We start from the raw sequence: 24,843 nt of genomic DNA on the forward strand, positions 1-24,843 counted from the left end.
GCAGGTGGTTCTCAAGTTTTTTTCTCTCAAGATATCTCACAGTCCGTTGGTGATTTAAAACTTCTGATAAACTGTCTCAGCGTTTGGACTGTACTGAACAGCTTTCACAATCCTAGCTTTCATCTGTTGCCAATGGCCCTATGGGTGGTGTAAATAAACGAGAGATATATAGGCAACAGGTACAGACGGTCACTGCAGGTTTGGATTTAAAGCAGTGTCTTAATCATGTTCCTTCACTCAGTACTGGGCAGGGTAGTAATGCCATTGTTTTAAAATCCCCGTCACATAATAATGTGATTAATAATGGGCTGCCAGTACTAAATGACTGGTTATGTTTGCATTTTAATACTGAATCACTAGCAAATGCTACCTGCTTTACTGATACACTTTCCAAGTTGGTTCATCTGCTTTTAAAAATTAAAAAGTTACAATTAAATAATGTGAATTTCAAGGATGTTTTCCCACTGGTTTGGCTGCTGACTCCATTTTCCATAGGGAATTGTTGCAACTTTTTGATAGACATGGAATGGAATACATGGAGCTGGTTATTAAACACAATGAGAAGACAGTTGAGACTGAGTAGAGAAGTCTCACAACTGGACAGTGTTATTACATAAGATCCTTTGTGGGTATCTAATAAGTCTGAACATGTCCAGATTTTTAAGAGCACTGATCATGAATTAGCTATTATAAAAAATAGGAAAATCAAGAAATTGTTGAGGGACAAATAGGAGTATGACAAAAACAAAGCATATCCAACCCACCCCATTCGCAAGTATGGGGGAATGACTGGCAACAGGAAAGAGTTAACACTTTCCATTGTGATACTAGGAATGCGTGTAGAGGGGAAAATGATGATAATTTGTTATACAAAGAAGAGCACCCTCCACTAAGGTGTTCGGAGTGGTTAAGGGAACTTTGTCAAGGACAAAACAACCAAAGGATTCCACAACAATTCAACAGGGCTCCAAAACAAGGTGATTTCAATGCACAGAGAAAGAATCCGAGAGGGAACTTTTGTGGCAGGAGATTATTAACCCAGTTAAACAGACTGATGCTGATATGAACAGCATTCATCTTCCTCCAGTGAACATTGTGTTAAATAAGGAAAAATACTTTAAAGTTTATAATTATTCACCTATAGAGATTGATTCAATGTGTTGTGACCTGATTGCTAAATGTTTGACTTTTATTCCTAAAAAATCTTTTGATACAGGCAACACCCTTATCGATTTGAAACAGTATATTAGGAAATTAAATTTAAATATTTTGTTTCATGATTTAAATACCACAATAAACCCTTTGATTATTTCAAGCACAGTTATTCCCCATACACTCAACCTTACAATTATATGAGAGGTTATGTGAAACTGACATATGTAATTTAAAGCACAATAAAGTGCATAATTTAAAAGAAAAAGTAAATATATTACAAATATTGAAAAATGATAAAAGTATTAGAATCACGAAACCTAATAAGGGAGCTGGTCTTGTTATTATGAATAGTGCCGATTGGTCTCATAAAATGAGGGAGACTCTTTTCACTAGTACTTTTGTAGTGGCTTCATTAAGTTAATTAAATGGAACCTATACAAAAATTAAAGGTTGTCTGCAATATTTATTCACTGAGGGTAATATTTCACTTGAGTTGAATTTTTTGAATGCATCTCATCTTATTACTCCAGTGATAACTGGTCTCCCTAAATTGCACAAAAATATCGAATAACCCCCTCATGTGCCCCACTGCGGATGCAAGGGGGTCTATCACTCACCCAACAGCAAAATTCGTAGATAAAAAATTAAAAGGTCTTCTAATGAGTGAACCTAGTATCTGCAAAGATTCATGGGATTTTCTAAAAAGGATAAATTCTACAAGTTTAATACATCATGTATATTTATTACAGTTGATATCAAGGATTTATATACAGTAATTTCACACAGAGTTGGGGCAAAATGGTTCTCTGAGTACCATTATGATAAAGGGCACTCTCAAGACCAGATTAACACTTTTGAAAAACGTATTGAAATAGTGTTAATGAATAATTTTATCCTTTTTGAGGAGGAGTTTTATGTGCAGACGGAAGGAGTAGCTATGGAGTCAGCATGTGGGGGTCTTTATGCTAATATTATGTTACAGTGGGAGAAGAAATTCTTGTTTAGTTCACCATATTTTGCCTCTTGTCATCTTTACACTCACTTTCTGGATGACATCTTTATTTTATGGAACGGGCCCAGAGCAGAAAATCGATGGGTTCTTAGAATATATAAATGGTACAACCTCATTTTTGTTGTTTTCACCCACCAGAAGTAACACGGGCATTTCTTATTTGGATGTGTGGCTCTCAAAGGATACACATCATACAAATTTGTTTCACAAATACTCAGTAAAGAGATATATTCAAATAGTTTACTACATAACACTAGTGCCCATCTTTTTAAACAGAAGTGAAGAAGTTATTAAAGGACAATTTGTATGAGTGGTCTAGATGGTTAGTACCTTGGATTTATTTTCGGATGAATGCGAGACTAAGGAATATGTTCCTTAAGCGGGACTACCCATTAATTTGGTCAATGAGTTTATGATGGAAGTTGTGAATAAATGGGAGAGGGGATATTTTGCTTTTATTTTAGGTGAATCACCAGTTACCACTGTGACAGATGTTATTTCCCCGTACTAATCTTTCCGATGGTCAGTCTTTGCAAGGAAAAATGAAGGAAATGTGAATAAGTGTGCATTTATTACCACCTTTAGTAAGAACAGTTATCAGGTTAGTAGTATTTAATTTAAAAATTTGGAAATTTGGTATAACGATAGGGACATCAGGGACTATATGGCCGCAGTGGTGCAGCGGTTAGCAGTGTTGCCTCACAGCAAGAGGTTCTCCCGTTCAATTCTCGGCTGGAGCGCCTTCTGTGTGGAGTCTGCATGCCCCCCCCCCCGGTCTAATAACGCTAAAGACATGCAGGTAGGTGTGAGCGTGAATGGGCATGCCTTCTTTGAAGGTTGGGCGTCAGTCTGGTAACTCGGCACCGTAAAAATTCACTGCCAATCATGAGCGGACCGGAGTTCTGCTGTGGAGAACCCTAACTGGGAAAAGCCGAAAAATTGTTTTATAGTGTATCGAAAAGGGAGTAATTTGAAAAACCTAATTCCACCTTACAATTAATGCTAGACCTCTGTTGTGCAACTAACTTTATTCTTGAAATTGTACAAAAATCATACTGTTAAAAATGTAAATTGTACATATCTGTTAGATGTATATTTTTAAATATTTTGCTAATTACTCCTACTGAATTTGGATACAACGCATACTGTTAAAAACGTAAACTGTACCTATTATATGTTTTTAACTGTAAATGGAGCTTTTATCCCTAGGCCTCCACTGAAAATGGGTTTCTGACCCAGTAGACTTTCCCAGTTAACAAATGTCAATGTTGTTGTCTTTCGGTTTTTCCTGGTTACGGGTCGCCACAGCGGAACTCAGGTCTACTAATGATTGACAGCAGATTTTCACGAATGCCGAGGTGCCAGCTCGACGTTCAACCTTCAACGAAGGCACGCCCATTTACGCATGTCTTTCGAACGCCCACCCAACCGCGGGGAGGACATGCAGACTCCACACAGAAGGCACGCCCTGCACTCCAGCCGAGAATTGAACTATAAATCAATAAATTATATTTGAGTCACGCATAAGTTCTTGTATAGAAGGGGCGATGAAAAAATGTGGGGCTTGCCCCTATATTTTTGTGCATGGGCGTGTTATTAGTAATGTAGATGCGAACTTGCATGGGAGATTTTCATGTAATAATGAAAAGGTGGTCTATTGTGCCCTATGCTCAACATGTCCATGTTTTTAAACTGGGAAGACCGAAAGGAAATTTAGGAATTGAATATATGAGCATTTAAGAGATATTAAACTGAAAAAGGTCACAAATGAGCTTGCAAAACATTAATTTAGAAGAAAATAGATTTTTTTAATGTATTATACTGGAAGATCTAGTAGTTAATGAAAGGGGTGAGGTATGGACCTTGACGCTGGAAAAGTATTTGTAGCTTTGCAAATGCAACTCACTGGCCTGGCTTGATTGAACATGCTTCTGTCTCCTGGTTGTTAAAATTAAAAGCACTGGGGGGATAATGATTTTATTTATTATATATATTTATTATAACTAAAATGTAATTTAGTGCATCATTTCTAAGTATTCCTTTTAAGTTAATATTGTGTGGCATTCCCTTTAAGATTGACTGTTTCATGGTTTTATGAATGGGAACAGTTCTATAAAATTCTGATTGGTCGAGCTGGGGGAGGGGCGTTTGATTAACTGTGATGACGTTCCTTTACAAATTTTGTTTACATTAAAGTAAGATAGTTGTATACATTTTATCTGAGGAAGTTTCTGAATTAGTAGAGAAGAAAGCGCTTATAATAAATTGCTTTTAATGGTTTTTTGGATTAAAGTGTTATTTTCATTATGGTCTTGTGGTCCTGCTTTTTACTGGAGAGCTATTTTATTGGTTTTCAGTTTGTTTGTCCGTATAGTTTGAACATTAGTAACTTAGGTCATAGCATGATTTCTGTCTGATAATACTATGCACTTTAAATAGTGCATTTCTCTTTTCTCTGCTATTGTGAGTAAGGAGTTAGTACAAATAAGTTGGGGGAGGGGCTTGCACCATTTAAAAATATGGTACTTTTCTGTTATCGGGGCGACACTTGCAATGCAGCAGCAGGAGCAGAAAATACTGTCACAGCTGCTTTTGGTAAGTAAGCAGCTTTTATGGTTGAGCTGTAGAGGTCAAGGATTGTGGTTAAGTGAGTGGGGAGAGGGGGCGTCTGTAAGTAATGGCTTTTCTCAGACAGGTGAAAGCATTGAAACACCCCCTTTTCTGCACCTCGTACACCTGCTGTTTGTGGAGGGCTTTTGTTTTTACATTAGCAGGATTAAGTTTTTTTTTTTAAATGTTTGGCTCCCTTTTAATATAAACTGTTTTAGATATCGTGGGGACAGGGTTTTGTGGCATAGCAAGCATTTGAAATGTTGCCGCTATAGAAGTTTATAAAGTGTTTTTTCTGTGTTTGTAGCTGCAATTTTGATATTATAATATCATTGAATGTGTGCGTTGTTGTAGACGTTATGTCAGTATCTCACAAATGTGCCATGGCTTCTCACCTACTCCAAAAAAACAAACAAAAACAAAACGTTTGAGAATGTTGGGAAATGTGCCTTCACTTTGTAGTGAGTTAATTTCTATTTCAGTTTGTGTAACATTGTTACCGTCGGATTTGCTGGCGAGGGGCATGTGTTGGACAAAGACATTACCGGCAACACTTGATTTACTTTATAGTTGTGTACTGTGTGAATCATCGATATCAACAGGCCGTGATTTGGCCTCATATTTTTGCCTTGTCATTTGTGAAATGCCTTTATTTTGTTGTAAAGTACCGAATAGTACAGTGAGTCTATAATGATAGACATTACAGTTCCATATTTCTTATCAGAATTGGATCATGTTCAAATAGACACTTAACCAGGGTAATGGACAACAGGCATCCATGCCGTTATACCTATAAAATAATGTTCTGATGGCTTTTGAAGTGTTACCCAGATAACGGAAAAGTACAAAAAATACTTATTCATTGATTCAGGGAAATATGTTCTTCATCAGTTGTGATTCAGTAATTTAATATTTATTTATTTAACATTTGCCTACCAGGAAACCTCAGCTGTGAACAGAGCTTAGTTTCAGCGGATGCCCAAGAAGAAAAGCTCCAGAATAATTTACAGCAAAACTTACAACAGTACAAAATGTATAATAATACATAGTATACAAGTATGCACAAGAATTTTAAAAAAAATGTAAATGTTAGAGATTTACATTGAGAAAAATATTCATGGAAATGTTAAAGGTATAATTCCTGAAGTCTCATAGGTTAAAGGACATGGCATCTTGTCTAGTGATGAATCAGCACCTCTTGCACATTAAGAGAGACTTATGCTTTCCAGTTGCATTAATAACATTGGTAACCAAAGCAGATAATGTGCTTATATCAGACATACCTAAAATGTGTTCAACAGCCAATAGTCATAGATAAGTAAGAGTACAGCAGTGTACAGAAAGTTGGAGGAGGGAGTAATATTTTGTTTTAATTAATAAAAGTAAGGTATGGGGATAGGGAGCAAAGGAAAGACAAGGTAAGCTGATTTGGAGGATGGGGGAGGGAAGAAGAGTGCATAAATAGGGTAAAAGGTGAGTAGAAAGGGAAAGTTGTAGGGGGGAAAGAGGTAGGTGTAGAAGATAGAGTATAACAGGTTTACTTACTCAAGCAGGATATGACATAGATGAATTGTACATTCTGAGATAGGAAAGATGGGAGGTTTTGGATTTAGCCAGGGGTTGAGCAGGAGCAAATATAGTTTTTACTTGGGTAGTCTGAGTAGTTTCTTGAAGTGAGTTAGGTTTAACGTGGCTAAGACAAGCTGTGGGATACTATTCCAAAGTTTGGAAATATACTTTGAGTAAAGAGTCTCCAGCACTGCTGTTAGATTTGGAAATGTGTAGAAGGGATTTATTTGGGTGGTGCAGCAGTTAGCGTTGTTGCCTTCTATGGGGAGTCTGCATGTCTTTCTGTGTTTGTGTGGGTTTCCTTCGGGTGTTCTAGTTTCCTCCCACCTTCTCAGGACATGCTGAAGGAGGACTGGATACACTAAATTGGCCATAGGTGTGAGTGTGTGCATGTGTGTGCCTTCTTAGGGAGGCTAGATGCCAGCCTGGCAACTCGACACCATAAAACTCTACTGCCACTCATTTTGTGACCCAATGATCTGCTGTGGTGACGCCGAATAGGAGAAGCTGAAAGGAGTATTAGTAGAAGGGATTTAGTTGAGGAGAGAAGGACTCAATTATTACTGCAAGGGTGAAGCAATTGCTGGAGGGCATCGGATTTGTCTGGATGGTGACTGAGTTTATGGGTGGTAATGAGGTGGGTGAAGGTTAAATATGGTGGGGCAGTTCTAGCCAGCTAAACAGGCAGTGATGGGTTTGATGAGGGAAGTTTGCTGCAAACTAAACAGCTTTATTATAGCAAGCCTCAAGTTTTGCTAATTCAGTGTTTCTTTTTAAGTTTGTGAAGACAGGAGAGGCATATAATAAGGTAGAGAGAAGCTGAGATCTGACAATGTCCTGCCTTGTAGTATGGGTGAGAAAAAGTTTAATTCTATAGAGAAACCCTAGTTTTCATGTATTTTTTTTGATGGCTTATGCTAGGAGTTTGCTGAACTTCATGTTGTGATCAATTATCACACCTAGCAGTTTAGTTTCGGACACTGTTGATACAGTAGAACTATCAAATGAGTGTATATGAAATGAAGATAGCAAGTCAGGGGATTTACCGAGACAAACGAGCATAAGCTTATTCTTATTTGGGTTGAGAATCAGTTTTGAGTTGGATAGGTAAATATCTACAGCTGAGAAGGCCTGTTATGTTGTTACTTCGAGTTGTTGTATGTGATGCAGCACAGATGAATGTACAGTCAAGTATTGAACAATGTTGGCAAGATTGGTAGTAGTGTGAAATGTATTGGTAAAGTTGGTGAAAAAGAAGGGGACCCCAGGATGGAGCCCTGAGGGACCCCCATGGAAACAGGTAAAAGAGAAGATAGCTCCTGTTGTCATTTGACAGCCTGTTGGTTTCATAATTATCTAACTGATCACCAAGCTAGAGTTGACCAAGTTAAAGAAAGGCTAAGCTCAGTGAGGAGTTTTTGGTGAGGTACGGTGTCGAATGCTTTAGACAGATCTAAGAAAATGGACGACACTACTTTCCCTTTACTTCTGCATTTGTTTACAGTGTTTGTAAAGCTTAGAAGAGCAGCTGTCGTACTGTGGTTGTGGTAGAAACAGTGTTGTGCATGTGTTAGGAGGCTGCTAGATAAAAGATAGTTCAAGAGCTGTATATGGATGCATTTTTCTAGTATTTTGGATGGTGAGGACAAAATTGTTGTTGTTGTTTGTCTTTCAGCTTTTTCCCGGTAAGGGGTCGCCACAGCGGAACTCCGGTCCGCTAATGACTGGCAGTAGATTTTTACAAAACAGCTGAGGTGCCAGCTCGACGTCCAACCTTCAACGAAGGCATGCCCATTTATGCACGCATGTCTTTCGAACGCTACCCAACCACGGGGAGGACATGGAGACTCCACACAGAAGGCACTCCCAAGCCAAGCCGAGAATCGAACGGGAGAACATCTTGCTGTGAGGTAACAACGCTACCACCGTGCCATATGGGTCTATAATTAGTGAGCTCAGTAGAGTTCCCACCTTTATGTAGTTGGGTGATGTATGACATTTAAAACTCACAAAAAAGAATAAAACTCACTAAAAAGAAATAAATAATGTCCAGGCCACCAGTAGAAGCAAAAACCTTTTATGAAATAATCCACAGATGAGCACTTTCTTCTTGAACAGCTCTGAGAGAGGTTATTTGTCTTTAGGCGTGGCTCTTCTACTAATTATCTCAGCTGTGAGACCCTTCTTGTCTGCATCTGTCTTTCAGATGTGTTTTCTACTATGGGCTCGTTTAGGCGCATCTGCAAAAGCCCGGAAAAGTAGATGCCAAACAAGAGTGACTGAGGACTGGCTTTACTTAGGACATGGCTTGTGACAGGCTTTGAGTCTGACATGGCGCCAGCAACTCTGACCCTGTGGGTTCTGGCACATGAGTTTGCAACCATGGGTTCTTGGGTTCTGTTAGTTGCAACCCATGAGTTTTTCAATGATGTCTCTTTTAAGTATCCGTTTGAGGGCTAGTATCGTGCTTAGGGGTATCGAAGAGGCTAGCATGACTGGCTTTGGACTTGCATCAAGAAAAAAGTCATCATCTTTAAAAAAGGCATGATCTGCGAAAAAGCCAGGCTTCAGTGGGAAAAGGCATGAGTCTGGATCCAAAATGCCTTGGATGATGTCTGCAAATTATGATCCTCTCCATATGTCTTTGAATGGGTCATTGTCATCCTCCTGGGGCTTTGCAGATAAGGCTTGTCAGTGCACCACCACCTAATTTCCAGGGGACCAAGACTTTGAGTGCAAGTGACCCCGGTTGCATATCCAGTGAAGTACATATTTAGACAGCAGAGCTCCTAGCTGTGGTAATTCTAGCTGTGTGGGTATGGAAGACAGCCAGCGGGGGACACACAGCCGGGGACTGGATCAGCAGTTTTTTATTGGGCGCTTTTGCTTTGGAGAGGAGAGTTCTCATGGCGCTGGGGAATGTTTGGGGCTGCAATGGAATTGGGAGGGGGAGTCTCTCCTTTGCACTGGAGGGGGAGAAGTTTATGTAGACCATGTCTGTTCATGATTGATCTTAATGTCTGTAGGATCATTAATCTGTTTCATTATTTGAACTAGTTCCTAGCATATCTGGGAGTTTCAAAGAAGGCCTTATGATTTTTTTTTTTGAGTCTTTAGCTATTTTCTTCTCTCTCTTATTTGCTTTTAGTCTTTCTGATATTTTTCTTGATTTTTCTTTTAGTTTTTGGTTTGGTTCTTACTTATAGTGATCTTTTTCCTCTTGTCTTAGCTTTGCCTTTTTTGCTAGTACTTCCTCTTTGGGGGGGGCCCACCTTTATGGCAAAGAGTTTTTTTAGACTGCTTCTTACCTTTGGTATTTGCCTCTTTGTGGGTGTTGGTAGAAGGCATGCTACAGTTGTGCATGTGTAGAAAGAAGTGTTTTGTTTTTGTTTCGGGGGCCCCAAAGGAGACCACTAGTCTTTAGCCCTGAAGTCGGCTTGACACTAGTCTTACTGTTGACTTTTTGGCTTTAGTGGGGGGTGGTGGTGGAGGTGGTGGTGGGAGGTGGACCTCCAGCGAGTCTCATTGTGATGGGTTGTGATCTGTGTTCACCATTACTGTGTATACTTGTGTGTGATGATGATGCTAGATATATAATGATATCTATCTCAAATGTGGGGATGGTTGTGGGATGGTGACTAGTTGTTGATTGGCATTTGCTTTTGCCGTAGGGGGAACTTTTGGGAGTGGAGTGTTTGGGCTTAGTCTATAGTGGGGTAATTGAAGTCACCTGGTATGATGGTGTCTGGTGATACATTTATCCCCTCTAGTGTTTTCAGGAAGGCCATGAGGTTCCCAGGAGTGACAGAGTGGCCTGTAATGCCACAACATGCACCACAGTCAGAGCATGGTTAATTGCACCTGGATGGTCTCCGATGCATCGTGCTTTGCCACCAGTCTTGAGGTGTGGGTGTCCTTGATGAATATGGATACCCCCCCCTTCTTTCTTCTTTACAAAAGACTTCTTCAGATAAAACTATACAAGTGCTACACTTACTTTATATAATATTCCTAATTACTGTTAATTAAAATTTAAAGCACCACAGTCAAAACACACTAATATAGGGTGTATATATTACAATAGTGCCTTATACATATGAAAAAACATACACTATAACAACAAAGCTTTGAGAAAACAAAAATGAAAATAAATGTTTATAGCAGATATTTATACCCTTTAAAAAGTCCAATGAATATGTAGTGTGTAATTCAAACCCTGACTGCTTTAGCTGTCAATATGGGTTTGATACTTACATGTTCGTTGAGGCCAGGAAAAATGTTGGCCTTCAACCTCAATTGCCACTTTAATTCCATATTCAACAAAACATTTTTCATGTTCCCACCCCTGTTGTTGTGTTTAACTACATCAATGATGCCAAATCTAAAGCCACTGAAAGACTTACAGGAAACTTTGTGTTTAAACAAGGTGCTAGTATCTTTCTGAGTCCTAATGTCATACAAGTGCTTGTACAGTCTGTCCTTCAAAGCTCTCTCAGATTTTTCTATGTAGAATGCTGAGCACCCCACACATGCAGCCAAATGAACCAACATTTTCGTATTACAACTGCCCCTACAAAACTTAACTACACTGTTAAGTCCGCTGTTCAAACAAATATTTTCCTCTTTATAAATGTAAGGACATTGGCTGCACCTACCACAAGAACTGGTCGCCTGTTTAATTTTAACCTTATTCCCCACATTTTCAAACATTCTTTTAAAATTCTTTCCTGTTTTAAAAGTAAAAGTGAGTTTGATATCTACGGCATCATACAAATCTTTGTTGGTCTTTAACATACTCCAATTTGCTCTATTTGGGTGATCAAGTCGGTGAACAAGGTGAACTCTGTAACACATGCCCCTTTGAAATTTTTTCCGGTGTTGTGTTCTAAGGTTTTCGTAAGGGGTTGCCCTAGCTATGCATTGTACTTGACACCCCACCCTCTGTATACCTCCTCTAGTATTTCAAACACCAATTCTCCAGGGTAACCCCTTTCCATAAATTTTTTACCCAAAAAGATAAATTCTCCCAACAGATCATTAAATTCAGATGTCATCCTGGCTATTCTCACTGCTTGTCCCTTAATAAAACTTCTTTTTTTGAAATAGTGGATGGTAACTATCAAAGTGCAGGTAACTGTTGCACCAAGTATCTTTAAGATAAATCATAGATTTAAATCCATAAGGGGTCTAACAAATTGTGATGTCAAGATAATTTACTTTCACCTCAGTATAAGTGTGTGTAAAAGAGAGAAAATCAGTACTGTTATTCAAGTATTGCATAAACAACTCTATGTTCTCCTTACTACCTTCCCAAACGACAAAAATGTCGTCAAGAAATCTAAGATATAACTTGATGTTATTCTGGAAAACACTTACAACACGTACCTGTTCTCCCATTCTAACATCACTAAATTCGCATATACAGGGGCACAGGCTACCCCCATAGCTACCCCACTCACTTGTTGGTAATATTCTTCCTGAAATCCTATGTAATTGTTGTCAAGTATAACTTCCATAAGCTCCAATATCAAGGCAATGTGGTCCTTAGATAAAGAGGAGTATTTGTTGACACTGTCATTGAAAAATTCATGCCCCTCACAACATGGGATACATGTAAATAAATCCCTAACGTCAATAGTGAGGAAACTACAGTGTTCTGTCCACAAATCGTTGGTCAATTTACTAAGAAATTCCCAAGAATCTTTGATCAAATGTTCAGTTTTAACTACTATATCTTTCGTAAAATGATCAACGTATACAGCCAAAGGATGGGTCTTAGAATTTCTAGCTGATACTATGGGCCTGAAGGGAGGTTGTAATATAGATTTGTGTACTTTAGGAACCCCCAAAAAATTGGGAATAATAGGTGTAGTTGTCTCAAGTATTGGTAAGTTTTGTTATTAATTCTATTTTCCACTAAATATTCTTCTAAAAGGGAATCAATTCTTCTATATGCAATATGTATTTTGTTAATCAAAACGGATGAATAGGTATTTGTGTCTAACAAAATGTTAACTAATGCATTGCAGTATTCTTCATTACAATACAAAACCACCCCCACACCTTTATCCGGCTTCATGATGCTAAAATCTCCCTGTACCTGCAAATCCTGAAGTAGTTTTTCTTCTCCTCCTTCACTGAGGTTATGATATCCCATATTCCTTCTATTCTTTTTATAGGCTTCATATATTTCGTCCGTAACTATTTTTTCAAACATCATTAAAGTCAGGTGGAGGGGTGGATTGAAGGTGCTAGATCTAACCAAATCCGTTAGTATTGTTGTCTTCTTCAGTCTTTTTACATACCATACTCAAATTTAATTTTCTAAGGTATAACTTGAAGTCCACCAAAAGGTTGGCTAAATCCCCATAATTCGACTTAACAAACTTAAATCCCTTTGAAAAGAGACTAAAGTGCTGCTTTCCTAAAATACAAGTCGTATAATTAAAGATTTTAAATCCTCTGTATTCTGTGACAATACCTTCTGTGTTTTCCACTACTACTACTTCCCCACCTTCTTCCATCCATAGTTGGTCCCATAATAACTGGTTGGATGGTCTGGGTCCGAAGGGTATCTGGCTTTGTTGGCCAGCCGTTCTAACCTCCTGGGTCCTAAAAAAAGGTCTTGAGATTCTGAAAATGAATCCACTTCATCAAGAGGTCTATTAGTAGTTCCTTCAAACATGTTACCCCTATCTTGAATATGTACTATTTGTTCCACTAATGAACAAATAGGTCCATGCCGGTTAGTATGAAGACTATTTTTTACCTTGTTTTTTTGTTTGAAATTGTTAAAAGGACCTGGATACACTTTACCTATGTGGTATTGTTGCTTATCTCTCATGAATTTTTTCTGCTTCTTAACAAAAATGTGTATCCTACCGTCAATTCTATGCAAAATCTTTTTATATAACTGCTTATATTCATCAAACAACGTGTCTTTCAAAATGTCTTCAGTCTATTAATTTCATTAACCAAACCTGACCAATGTAGTGTCATTATATTGAATAAGCTTTGAAATAAATTCTAACCCACATTCATCAAAAAAACTGTGAAAATCCTGCAGTATAACTTCTGAATATTCAATACCAAAAGGATATTTGCACATTCTAAGTCCTTGTGGGACTAATTTGTGACTAATACAACAATGCAGGTAATGATTGTCAATCTGTAGACATTTATACTTAAACAACTTTTTTTCAAAGTCAAAAATCATGTCCTTTAAAGTAGGCACATTCAACGAATCATTACCATGTCCATAAACGTTTTTGTCGGTGTTGTTAGCAGAAAACGAAGCATTAAATACAAAATTCCTTTCCATTACATCTTTAAAACTCACAGAATGTTCATAATGAGAAGGGAGGAAAACGAGTCCACAGAGTTTCTTTCAACCATATTACCACCTCTGTTGGAAAATTGCGTGGAAGAAACAGTACCTTTAGATTAATTATGTCTCTGCTGAACCGCTCTGCCATAATGGTCCACCGAAACGTTATGCACGTGTGTAGACGTACACTGAGCCATTAAACCACCTCCATTGATATTCCCAAGCCCTTGCTGACCGCCTCTTACTTCTGTCTGAATCCCATTATTGCTCACAGCCACTGAGCGTGGAGACTACGTAGAAAATACCGCTGGTGCTTCCGATGCATTGGCAGGCTTGGAAAAAGGTAACTTGGCTCCATTGAGTGGCTCCTTTTGACTAAGCAAGTCTATGAGCCTGGTTAAATCACCTTTCAACACAGCCATTTCCTCTCTAACCTTAGCAACCTCTTGTTGCATTTTAGCCATACAACCAGGGCTAAAAAGTTCAGCGTGGTCAATAACAGTAGAATCTCCTGATGAATCGTCCATACTGGTAGCACTGGTGCACAAAGTTTATGAACCAAAGCTGCTATAAGCGGACAACTGGAACCAAATAAAAACAACCAAAACTCTCAAAAAAGAATAAAACTCACTAAAAAGAAGTAAATAATGTCCAGGCCACCAGTATAAGCAAAACATTTTATGAAATAATCCACAGATGAGCACTTTCGTCTTTACAAAAGACTTCTTCAGATAAAACTACATAAGTGCTACACTTACTTTATATAATAGTCCTAATTACTGTTAATTAAAATTTAAAGCACCACAGTCAAAACACACTAATATAGGGTGTATATATTACAATAGTGCCTTATATATATATATATATATATATATGAAAGAACATACACTATAACAAAGCTTTGAGAAAAAAATGAAAATAAATGTTTACAGCAGATATTTATACCCTTTAAAAAATCCAATGAATATGTAGTGTGTAATTCAAACCTTGACTGCTTTAGCTGTCAATACGGGTTTGATACTTACATATTCGTTGAGGCCAGGAAAAATGTTGGCCTTCAATCTCAATTGCCACTTCAATTCCATATTCAACAAAACATTTTTCATGTTCCCACCCCTGTTGTTGTGTTTAACTACATCAATGATGCTGAAAGACATACAGGAAACTGAGTGTTTAAACAAGGCGCTAGTATTTGAAGGACAGAATGTATGAGCACTTGTATGACATTAGGACTCAGAAAGATACTAGCGCCTTGTTTAAACACTCAGTTTCCTGTATGTCTTTCAGTGGCTTTAGATTCGGCATCATTGATGTAGTTAAACACAACAGGGGTGGGAACATGAAAAATGTTTTGTTGAATACGGAATTGAAGTGGCAATTGAGGTTGAAGGCCAACATTTTTCCTGGCCTCAACAAATATGTAAGTATCAAACCCGTATTGACAGCTAAAGCAGTCAAGGTTTGAATTACACACTACATATTCATTGGACTTTTTAAAGGGTATAAATATCTGCTATAAACATTTATTTTCATTTTTGTTTTCTCAAAGCTTTGTTGTTATAGTGTATGTTTTTTTCATATATAAGGCACTATTGTAATATATACACCCTATATTAGTGTGTTTTGACTGTAGTGCTTTAAATTTTAATTAACAGTAATTAGGACTATTATATAAAGTAAGTGTAGCACTTGTTTAGTTTTATCTGAAGAAGTCTTTTGTAAAGACGAAAGTGCTCATCTGTGGATTATTTCATAAAAGGTTTTTGCTTCTACTGGTGGCCTGGACATTATTTACTTCTTTTTGATGCATGACATTTTCCAGAGGAGTGAGATGTAATGCTGTGAAAGCGTGGTTAAATCAGAAGTGAGATAGGGTAGAAGATGGTATTGGTTGCTATTTTAAGGAATTCAGAAGGTAAATTACTGGCTGCAAGGGAAGTGGGTTTGAGTTTGCTGAGAAGTTATTTTATGGTGTTAGTCTGGATTGTCTGGAATGAGAATGTGTCTTTTCTTTCCATGAATGTAGATGGGATGGTCAGTGGAGATTTACAGTTGTTCTTAGTGAAAGTACTGATTTAGAAAAGAATGTATTGAATTGAGTAGCTATGCCACCATGATTACTAGTAACTTCTGGGGTTGGTATAGATTGTTGGTTAGGTTGAAGAAGTTTTTTTTTTTGTTTTTTTTTTTTATGGCAGATCAGAATTTTTGTGGGTTGTTATGCTGTTTTAACTGAATATCACTGTAGTAGTTTTTCTTATCTAATTTTACCTGGGTTTTAGTTTTGTGTCTAAGATTGCAGTAGTGGTCAATGTTGGTTTGGGTTTTGTTAGTCTGCCACTTTGCCCAAACTTTATCCCTTTGTTTAAGTAGATTTTTGGTTTGTTTTGTAATCCATGGTGCATAATTAGCTTTAATTCTTATAGCTCTACATGTGGCCAGTTTGCTTAGAATATTGAGGAAAGTAGTGTTAAAGTAGTCTACTGCTATATTTAGGTATAGTGTTTTGAATGGGGTCCAGTTACAGTTGTGTAGGAGGGAGTTAAATGTTTGAGGGTTAACATCATTTTTGTTCCGAATCTGTCTAAAGGTGGTGTTTCTGGGGGGAATGGACGTGCCTGAGTAGGTATGCTGGGAGGTTGTCGCTGAAGCTGTCACGGGGACAGACAGACTGGATTGAGTAATGCTTTTATGAACAGTTGTACAGATTGCTCATAGGAGAATTCTAAGCTGACAAGATGGTACAAAGTGCAATAACATGAAGAATACTACTAAACATACAAATCTCATCAGACTTCTTTGTATGCTGTCAAGAGGATTCCCAAGCAATGGAAAGTAGAGGGATCACAACTTGATAACTGCCTAACAGAATCATGTAAATCTAAATATACATAACACATCAGAGTTGGGCTAATGATCTGTTATGTATTGCAAGAACAATCTTGACACACACATGAGCATTTTCTTATTAAATACCAACAATCCCAAGGCACATAGCAGGCAAAGGTATGGCTCTTTTTGTTCTGTTTGATTACGTATCTGGTTCAATCTCAATACCTGTTCTAGATATGCCATACAATCATACTGTAGATCTGTACCATCCTTACCTTCTGCTTGTTGCTGTGTATGATGCCTTTGAATTGATTCACCTCTGGTTACTGACATTGTGCAAATTAAACATTTTTGAAGTTCCTCTTCCTGGACACCAAACTGACCCTGCAGCACAAACAGACAATATCATCCTGAGTATTTTATTAGTGGCTTTTAGTTTACAATGTGTTCTGCAGTGTTTTGATTTGTGAATTATATTTTAAAGAGAGTGCCACCCTTCTCCAGCAGATGCACTATCCTTTTGGTATATAGTCACAGTCATGTTTTATATAACTCTGTACACACAGTTTCATACCACACCAAAATTAAGTATTTCAGCCCCTCGGCCAAACTATAAACTGTGATGATTTCATGACCACTTACAAAAAAGTGGCTGCTGAAAAGGCTCAGTAAGCCCTTGTTTTTCACTTGTTTTGTTTACACATTACAACAGATAAACTGACTTACAGGCCCTACAGTCACAACATCACAACTAAACCTGAAAGGTTAGCCATGCATGAAATGTAAGCCAGAATATAATGTGAAAAACTGTAAAGTGGAAGATAAATTGAAATGAGAGAGACAAAGCATGGAATACCAGTATCATCAAATCTTCCTGTAAAGGTCAGTGCAACTATAAGATTATATCTGAACTCCATTTCCATGGCATACAGGGATGCAGCATTGACTGCAAGATGACTGGAATCTGATACGTGGCTTAGGAGCTAATGTAGCTTGGAGGCTGGATGGACATGAGCAGCTCAGCTCATCCATTCCGGTGGGGGGGTACTGGGATTCTACCTAAAGCATCAAGCATAAAATGTCTCCATTATTGCAGATAGGTTAGCATTCATTGACAGCAGGAGGCATAAGTGGGCCAGTCATACCCTGTGACAACTGTGATGTTGTCCTCTCTCACTATCCAGCTAGGACTTCCCTTCCCACTATTCCAAAATCTCTGCTCCTCCTGGATCATATGCTTCTTAAAGAGTGATGGTAATTTTATGATACAGTCATTCTTGTCCTGGACAGGGAGGGTTCATCTAAGGTTATGGCAAGATTTTGGTATAACCTCTACCCTCCTGAGGGAGAGTTCAGGTGATAGTAATGAATGAGCTGATGGGAGGATAAAGGGCAGAGGGGGTATAAGCGACAGAGAGGACCTAGCCAAAGAAAAAAAAAAGTTTACAACATTTTGGTTTACTCACCAACTGAGCTGATATCTTCTGGCCATTTCTGGCACAGTTCTTTTCTTCCCTGTGGAGACCAACTCTGGTCCCACACAACTGAAAGTACTGAAGCAAATAGCTACAGGCTTGCAAATTCAAACAGTATTAGCATGCACCCTTATGAAAGATCAGTCTGCCAAACATTAGTGTGCATTTAAAACAAAAGTTGGAAATACACATTCAAAAAAACTGTCATGTATAATGTGTGTGAACAATAGCTTTTTATCATAACAGCTACTCTATCCATATTATCTCGGAATGCAAAGGGTCTTACAGACAAAGGAAAGAGTATCAAAATATATTAAGAATTGCACAGTACAAATAGCAATGCTACAGGAGACACATTTGGAAAGACATGAGCAGTTGAATTTGACAAACGATTTCAGGATATTTAGTAGAAAATCAAAGGAAAACGGGAGTAATAATACTAACTGCTAAAGGAGACCTAATAGTGATAGGACATGGAAACAAAGACTATAATAGCAGATTTGTAGAAGTATGGGGTCAATGACAAGGGAGGAAGACTACAGTGGCAAGTGTTTATATTCCACCAAAACCTGATATTATGGTGGTTAAGAATATTTTGAGAAAAATAATCAGCTTTCAGCATGGAATATTACTTAAGGGTAGGGACTGGAACTTGATTTGTAATGGTGAATACATATTGGGGACCGAGAAGGGAAAATACAACAAAAGATGGTAGATTCCTGAACAGATTTCTGAAAACATTTGGCATGGAAGATTTGAATTCAATACAGGGAACTCAGACAGAATTCACATATTATTCCCAAAGGTACAATAACTAGACTAGACTGGTTAGAAATTATATTTCACAGGAACATGTCTATTTAATTGAAAGCCTCAACACACATCCAATAACTATTTCAGATCATGCACTGGATTAAAACTAAGATAAAAATGCAGGGTAATGAAGTAAAAATGAGACACTTGCCCACTTATATCTTAAAAAGAGAAGAATTTAAGTAATGTGTAGTGGAAATTAATTGAGTATTATTGAGAAGATAAAAATTTCTTCAGAAAGGATAGCTACTTAGTTAGAAAAAATGAAAAATGGGAGTTTAAACCTACGGCAGAAACAAAAGAGAAAGATATGGTCACGAATTAACAGAAATTATTTAGAGGGACTGACAAAGGATAAAGTATTGCAGAATAAGAGGAATTTACCTGAACACAAACAGGAGCAGCTGCAGAGCAGTAAAGAGAAAATAAGGGAATATTTTGATATGCATGAGTTTAGAAAGATTGCAACACTTCCAGAGTGCAATAAAAAGTAGAAAGGGTTGTTGCCAACTTCCGGAGTGCAATAGAAAGTAGAAAGGGTTGTTGCCAAATTTAGGGTGCCTATGTCAAGAAAAATAAGAAATCCTATAGAGGTATAGAGATATTTCAAAATTTTACGAAAACTTGAACAAAGCAGAGAAATGTAAAAACAACGAAATAGCAAAAATGCAAGTATTTATGGAAGATTTAATTATGCCAAGATTAGAGGAAGATGAGGCCAACAACTAATAGTGAAGACATAAGGAAATGACATAAAAATGATGATGTATAACCAATCTGCTGGGAAGTCTCTAAAACATATGGCATTCCTGTGAAATTTGGAAGTTAGGAGGCAAGAAAGCAATAAATACTAGAAGATTTTGTTTAATAGTATGTTGAAACAGGGGGAAGTACCAGCACCTTGGAAGAAAGTTGTGGTGGTTGTATTACCCAAACAGGGTAGAAATCTGCATAACACAGCCTCATTTAGACCCATTTCAATTTTAAACTATGATTATAAAGTGTTACACTTGCTAAAAGAATGGCACTGATGTGGTTAAAAATTGATAAATATGAATCAGTGTGGTTTTCTGGTGGGGAGGCAAGCATTTGACAGCATTAATACAACAATGATGATCCAGATGGAAACAAAGAACATACTGTTGTTAGGACTTGATGCAGAAAAAAACATTAGACAGCTTACTCTGTCAAAAGCATTTGACAGAGTAAGCTGAGATTTTACAAGTAGCACAATGGGATCATTTGCATTCCCTGATACAATAAAAATGTCAGCTAGGAGGACATATGAAGGAGCAGAGACAATAATTAAAGAAGGGTTCCTCTCTGATAAGTTGTATTTGAACAGAGGAACTAGGCAGGAGTGTTCTCTTTCCCGTTTATTATATTCTTTATATTTAGAGAAAGTGACAAAGAAAATAAAGGACTCAGAAATTCAATGATATTATTGGTATAGTAATCAAGAAAAGTTAGCTTTATTCGCAGACGATATTTTGTATTTGATAAGTACAGAAAAGGACATATCACTTTTATGGAACATTTTGAGACAGTTTCACGTCCTTTTTTGGGATATGATGGATTTAACGTACATCAGCAAGTCAAATGGTATTGGAAATACTTGTTTTAAGGATCAACACCTCTTCTGCAACATCAAAAGAACATTTTGGAGGGACAGGTACATCTTGCAGAGGATACTGCTGCTGTGGAAGAGACTCCCCATCCAGATAAAACAAAGTTCATTCCTGTCCATATTCTAGGTCTATGGATAGGAAACAGAAAATTTGTCCCAGGACTGCCCCCTGTATTACTAATGGGCATGGCTAGCTCATAAATGTTTTACTCCATGCATGGGCCCACTCAAATTATCTATGGTATGATGCAAGTTATTTTCATTCAGAATAATATAGAATTGACCGTGAGATGGGCAAGACCAATCTACAAACAAATGGGACAGGTTTTTCAATCATAAAAAAGGGAAATTGGCTAGGCTTAAAATGTCCCGCAATGGTAGCTAGCCTACTACTTACCTAGGAACCTATAAAATTAATGAGCCATAGTTACTAAGTTTAATTCTTTTTGCTGCCAATGAAAGCAATTACCAGAAAATGGATGTTGCAGTGGTGCAACGGTTTGCATTGTCACCTCACAGCAAGAGGTTCTCCAGTTCGATTCTTGGCTGGGGTGTCTTCTGTGCAGAAACTGCATGTCCTCCCAGCATTTGTTAGGTTTCCACTCACATTACAAAGACATGTGTCTGGAGTTTCTCCCTGGGCCTCCACTGAAAATTGTCTCATTCAAGCAAGACTTTCCTGGTAAACAAATGTTAAAAACAAATACCAAATAAATAAAACAGAAATCAAAATGTAAACCATCTTTATCTGAGGTCTGTATACGGCAGAAGTAAAAGAACGGGAAAATGGCATCTTTGGAAAACAGGAGGAGGAAATTACACAGAAGTAAATGGTATTTGTGAGAACAATATATGCAGAATAATGCTCAAGAGAAGTGAGGTTTAAGGGAAGGCAGAAATTGAGCGATGTATATAATGTATTACGTTGGACTACAAGACAGTTGTTATAAAGAAAAAACATTTAATGTACAATATTGTAAATGGAAAAAAAATGTTTATATGGTTTGTTTTCTTCCCTGTGTGTGTGTGCCTATCCATTAAGTGACAATTTAACATAGGTGTTTAAAAAGCAGTGATCTACTCAAGAACATCCTTTATTACCAGTGTCTGCCTAGTTTTAATATTTTGGCATGCTCCCCATTAAGACTGCTATGAGGCTTGTGGAGCTGAAAATGTCTGGGCATGTTGGGATAAGGATCCACACCAATTTTTTTTATAAAGAAAAACGGAGAATGAGAAGCAAGACACTGGCCTCTAAAGTGGGACATTGGCTTGAGCCGCAACTAAAGATTTTAGGTGAGTTTGTAAATTGACATATTTTTGCTTCTTGTTAAGAGGGATGGAACTATGACAGAGGAAAAGGATCCTGTGGAGACCTATTAAAAAGAGATGAACTCAACCTGTAATTGAAACACTTAGACCTGTAATCTAAGAGGTTGGAATACTAAAATTAATTTGCCTGAATTTAATTCCGAATTACTTGAAAGACATGAACTGGGACTACCCTTTATACTTTATTTCAGTTAGTATGGTAGCACTGTAAATAATCTGCACCTCAGTTTCACTACAAATACACAGAGCTGAAATCACAAAGTGAGTTACCAGAGTTGCTGAATATAATACACGGCTGGTGTTGGCATGCAACATTTTTGGAACTATACCAGACTACAATACTCTCCATGTATTACAACACTAAACTACAGTGAGAGAGAAAGCAATATGTGCTTACAAAGCAATCTCAACCATTTTGGTAGAATTTGGTTCCTGTTATGGGTAATCACAATGATCAGTTGTGGAAATAATGTTGAGTTAATATCAGCCTAAAAAAGTGAAGTTCAGTATTTGTACTGAAGTGGGGATGGGGAAAGCCCTCCCAAAAGAGGGGCTGCTGAATGAATCCTTAGAAGAGCTAAACAGAGTTAGAGGCTTCTTTTTGTCACATTCAGAAGCAGGGAACTAGGAAACAAGTTAGACTAAGTGTGAATTGAAACAATTCTTAAATCAAGCTTAAAAGTACAGCATGGAAATCATTTGCAGAGTGACAAGCAGTGTTGAATGTTTTAAAAATGTTATAAATTGCAGAGAGGTTGTTTACCAATAAAATGAGCAAATTCTGAAGCTCACTGAAGGTGTGCACTGTGAATGTACTAAGCTGTTTAAAGAAATGTACTGGGGAAATGTTCTCTCTCTTCTGCTACCTGCTGTTAAACATCAGCTCATCTCTACGGCCACCTATTTGGCCCCCATTCATTCTCCCTCCCCACATAAGGTGCAATGACTAGGTTGACTGGGGAGAGAATGCCGTTCTGCAGGCCAATGGATCTTTGAGTCCTAACTGCCGTATGTGGGTTTCAATCTTGCATGAAGTGAACATCCTCACATGCATGGTGATGTGCCTATCCCGGGGCCCAACAGTTATGAACTGCACAATGGGCACTTTGAAGCCACAAGCCACCTCTGCAGTAGCATGTCACTTCCATAGTGGCCCACCCCCTCAGCATGACATGCACTCTGCTTGTGTTCTCTGGAACCACCAGCAATACAGTAGCTATACTTCTCTTCAGCACTCAGTCCCACGTTCCTCCCCCCTGACAGGGGTGAGTGGGAGTAGGCCCTTTACTCCTCTCTCCCCTCATTGGCTCCTTCAATGCCAAGACTCTTAATCAAACCCCAGTTGGCTGGGTTATAGGCTGGGCTTCCTCTTTGCCATGGAGCCAATGTACCAGGATAAACCGTGTTAACTTGCTGGAGGAAGGATCCTACGAAGATCAACACAGCAGAAAGGAACTCAACACAAATAATTTGTAAGTGCAACACTTGGGCCTGTAAGCATGAGACTGGAATACAAGATTTAATTCACTTGAATTGAACTGAGTTATTTGAACTGGTTCATGAATACTACACACTGTGTGTGTAGTAGTACAGATGTCAATTTAATTAACGGGCACTTCACAGTTTCACTGTAAATAAACCACAATAAAACCACATAGCGAGTACTCTAGGACACTGAATATACTACAATGTATCCATAAAGCATATAAATGATTACCATGTTATTGACTTGAACACCTAATTCAGTGCCTACTGTACTAATGCACTTCAATAATGACCTAGTCCTCATTTTTAGTTTATACTTATGGTATAATCAGTCTAAACTTTTTTCTAAAACTTCTTACACTTTATTCGAAACAAAATACTCTGTATCTATTTACAGACATCGATAAATAATAAGACATCTCTGCAAATTAAATCTAAAAAGCTGGGTTGGCTCACAGAAGCTGCATGCATGTATGCTCAGACAAGGTACACAAACATTTCTCCAGTCAATATGACTAGAAAAAAATGTTATAGACAACTAACCTTAACAATGTCATTACTCCCTCAGTTTGTGAGAACACCATAAGAGCAATATGATTGTCTTCACTGTCATAGAATTCAATTATTCTATTTATCGAAGTTATGCAACCTGAACTAAATTACATGCACAAGTAAAGGATCTGTGAATTATGCTATGCTGCTAATCTATCTTAAAAAAATGGTGGTGGGTTTATGTATGTATTTATATCTGTTCTGTCTAGTATTTCTTCCATTTTATGGTTCCTTTACCCTCTTGTGAAAACTTTTTCAATGCACACGAGCCTGAAGCAACAAAATTTCATCCAGTGATGCACTGCGTTTGTTGATCTGAATGACAATAAAGGTTCATTTGACTTACAGCAAAAGCCAACTGCAGTCAATTTTTCATATCAGTATGAAGCAAAAATAAATGAGTGAATGTTTTCAACTTGTCAAACTCTATCATCATGTCATACATCTTTGTTCCTACAGATATCCATACACTTGTTTAACCTGTATTTACTGGAAAGGGGAGTAGGACAAACCCACAGTCATTCAGACCCATCTACTTATTTTCATGTTGTGGAAAAATAATGCAGAAGGTTATATTGGATAAATAATTATAAGAACTGGAATGGGTGGGATTTGACACCCTACATCAGCACGCATATGTTGAAAATAGATCTACTGCCACCTGTAACATGGATGTCCTATAACAATATAACAGCAGCTATGAATGAACATTTGTGCTGTGGTTTTATTTGTATAGATTTAGCTTCAGCATTTGATAGGGTCATACATAAAATACTGATCAATAAATTAGAACTGCTAGGTATCGATGTACTCTTGATAAGCTGGATGGATAGCTTATGGCTTACAAATAGGACATGGCATGTACCGTACAGCAATTGCAGAAGTGAAATTAGAGGTTACAGTTGGTGTATCCCACAGGGTTCTATTCTAGGTCAGTACTTATTCAGATTGTATCTTTCTGATTTATATTTTTCATCTGAGGTGTTTTACAGTCTGTATACAGATGTCTTGAAAATGAGTAAACTGATTATGTGTGTTACAGATATGGCATACC

The 24,843-nt window shown here is 37.7% G+C and overlaps 1 protein-coding gene across 2 annotated transcripts in view; it reads right to left on the reverse strand.

Moving 5' to 3' along the window:
- LOC122807596 (myosin-IIIb-like) overlaps positions 1-24,843 on the reverse strand; it is a 2,420,886-nt gene that overhangs the window by 1,137,482 nt on the left and 1,258,561 nt on the right. For both annotated transcript variants that reach the window (XM_044078517.1, XM_044078510.1), the window contains exon 9: positions 16,781-16,889. In XM_044078517.1, the coding sequence (XP_043934452.1) occupies positions 16,781-16,889 (109 nt within the window). The remainder of the gene's footprint in view (positions 1-16,780; positions 16,890-24,843) is intronic.

The sequence above is a fragment of the Protopterus annectens genome, chromosome 1.part1 (assembly GCF_019279795.1).
Source record: "Protopterus annectens isolate FY-2018-M chromosome 1.part1, PAN1.0, whole genome shotgun sequence".
Classification (NCBI taxonomy): domain Eukaryota; kingdom Metazoa; phylum Chordata; order Ceratodontiformes; family Protopteridae; genus Protopterus; species Protopterus annectens.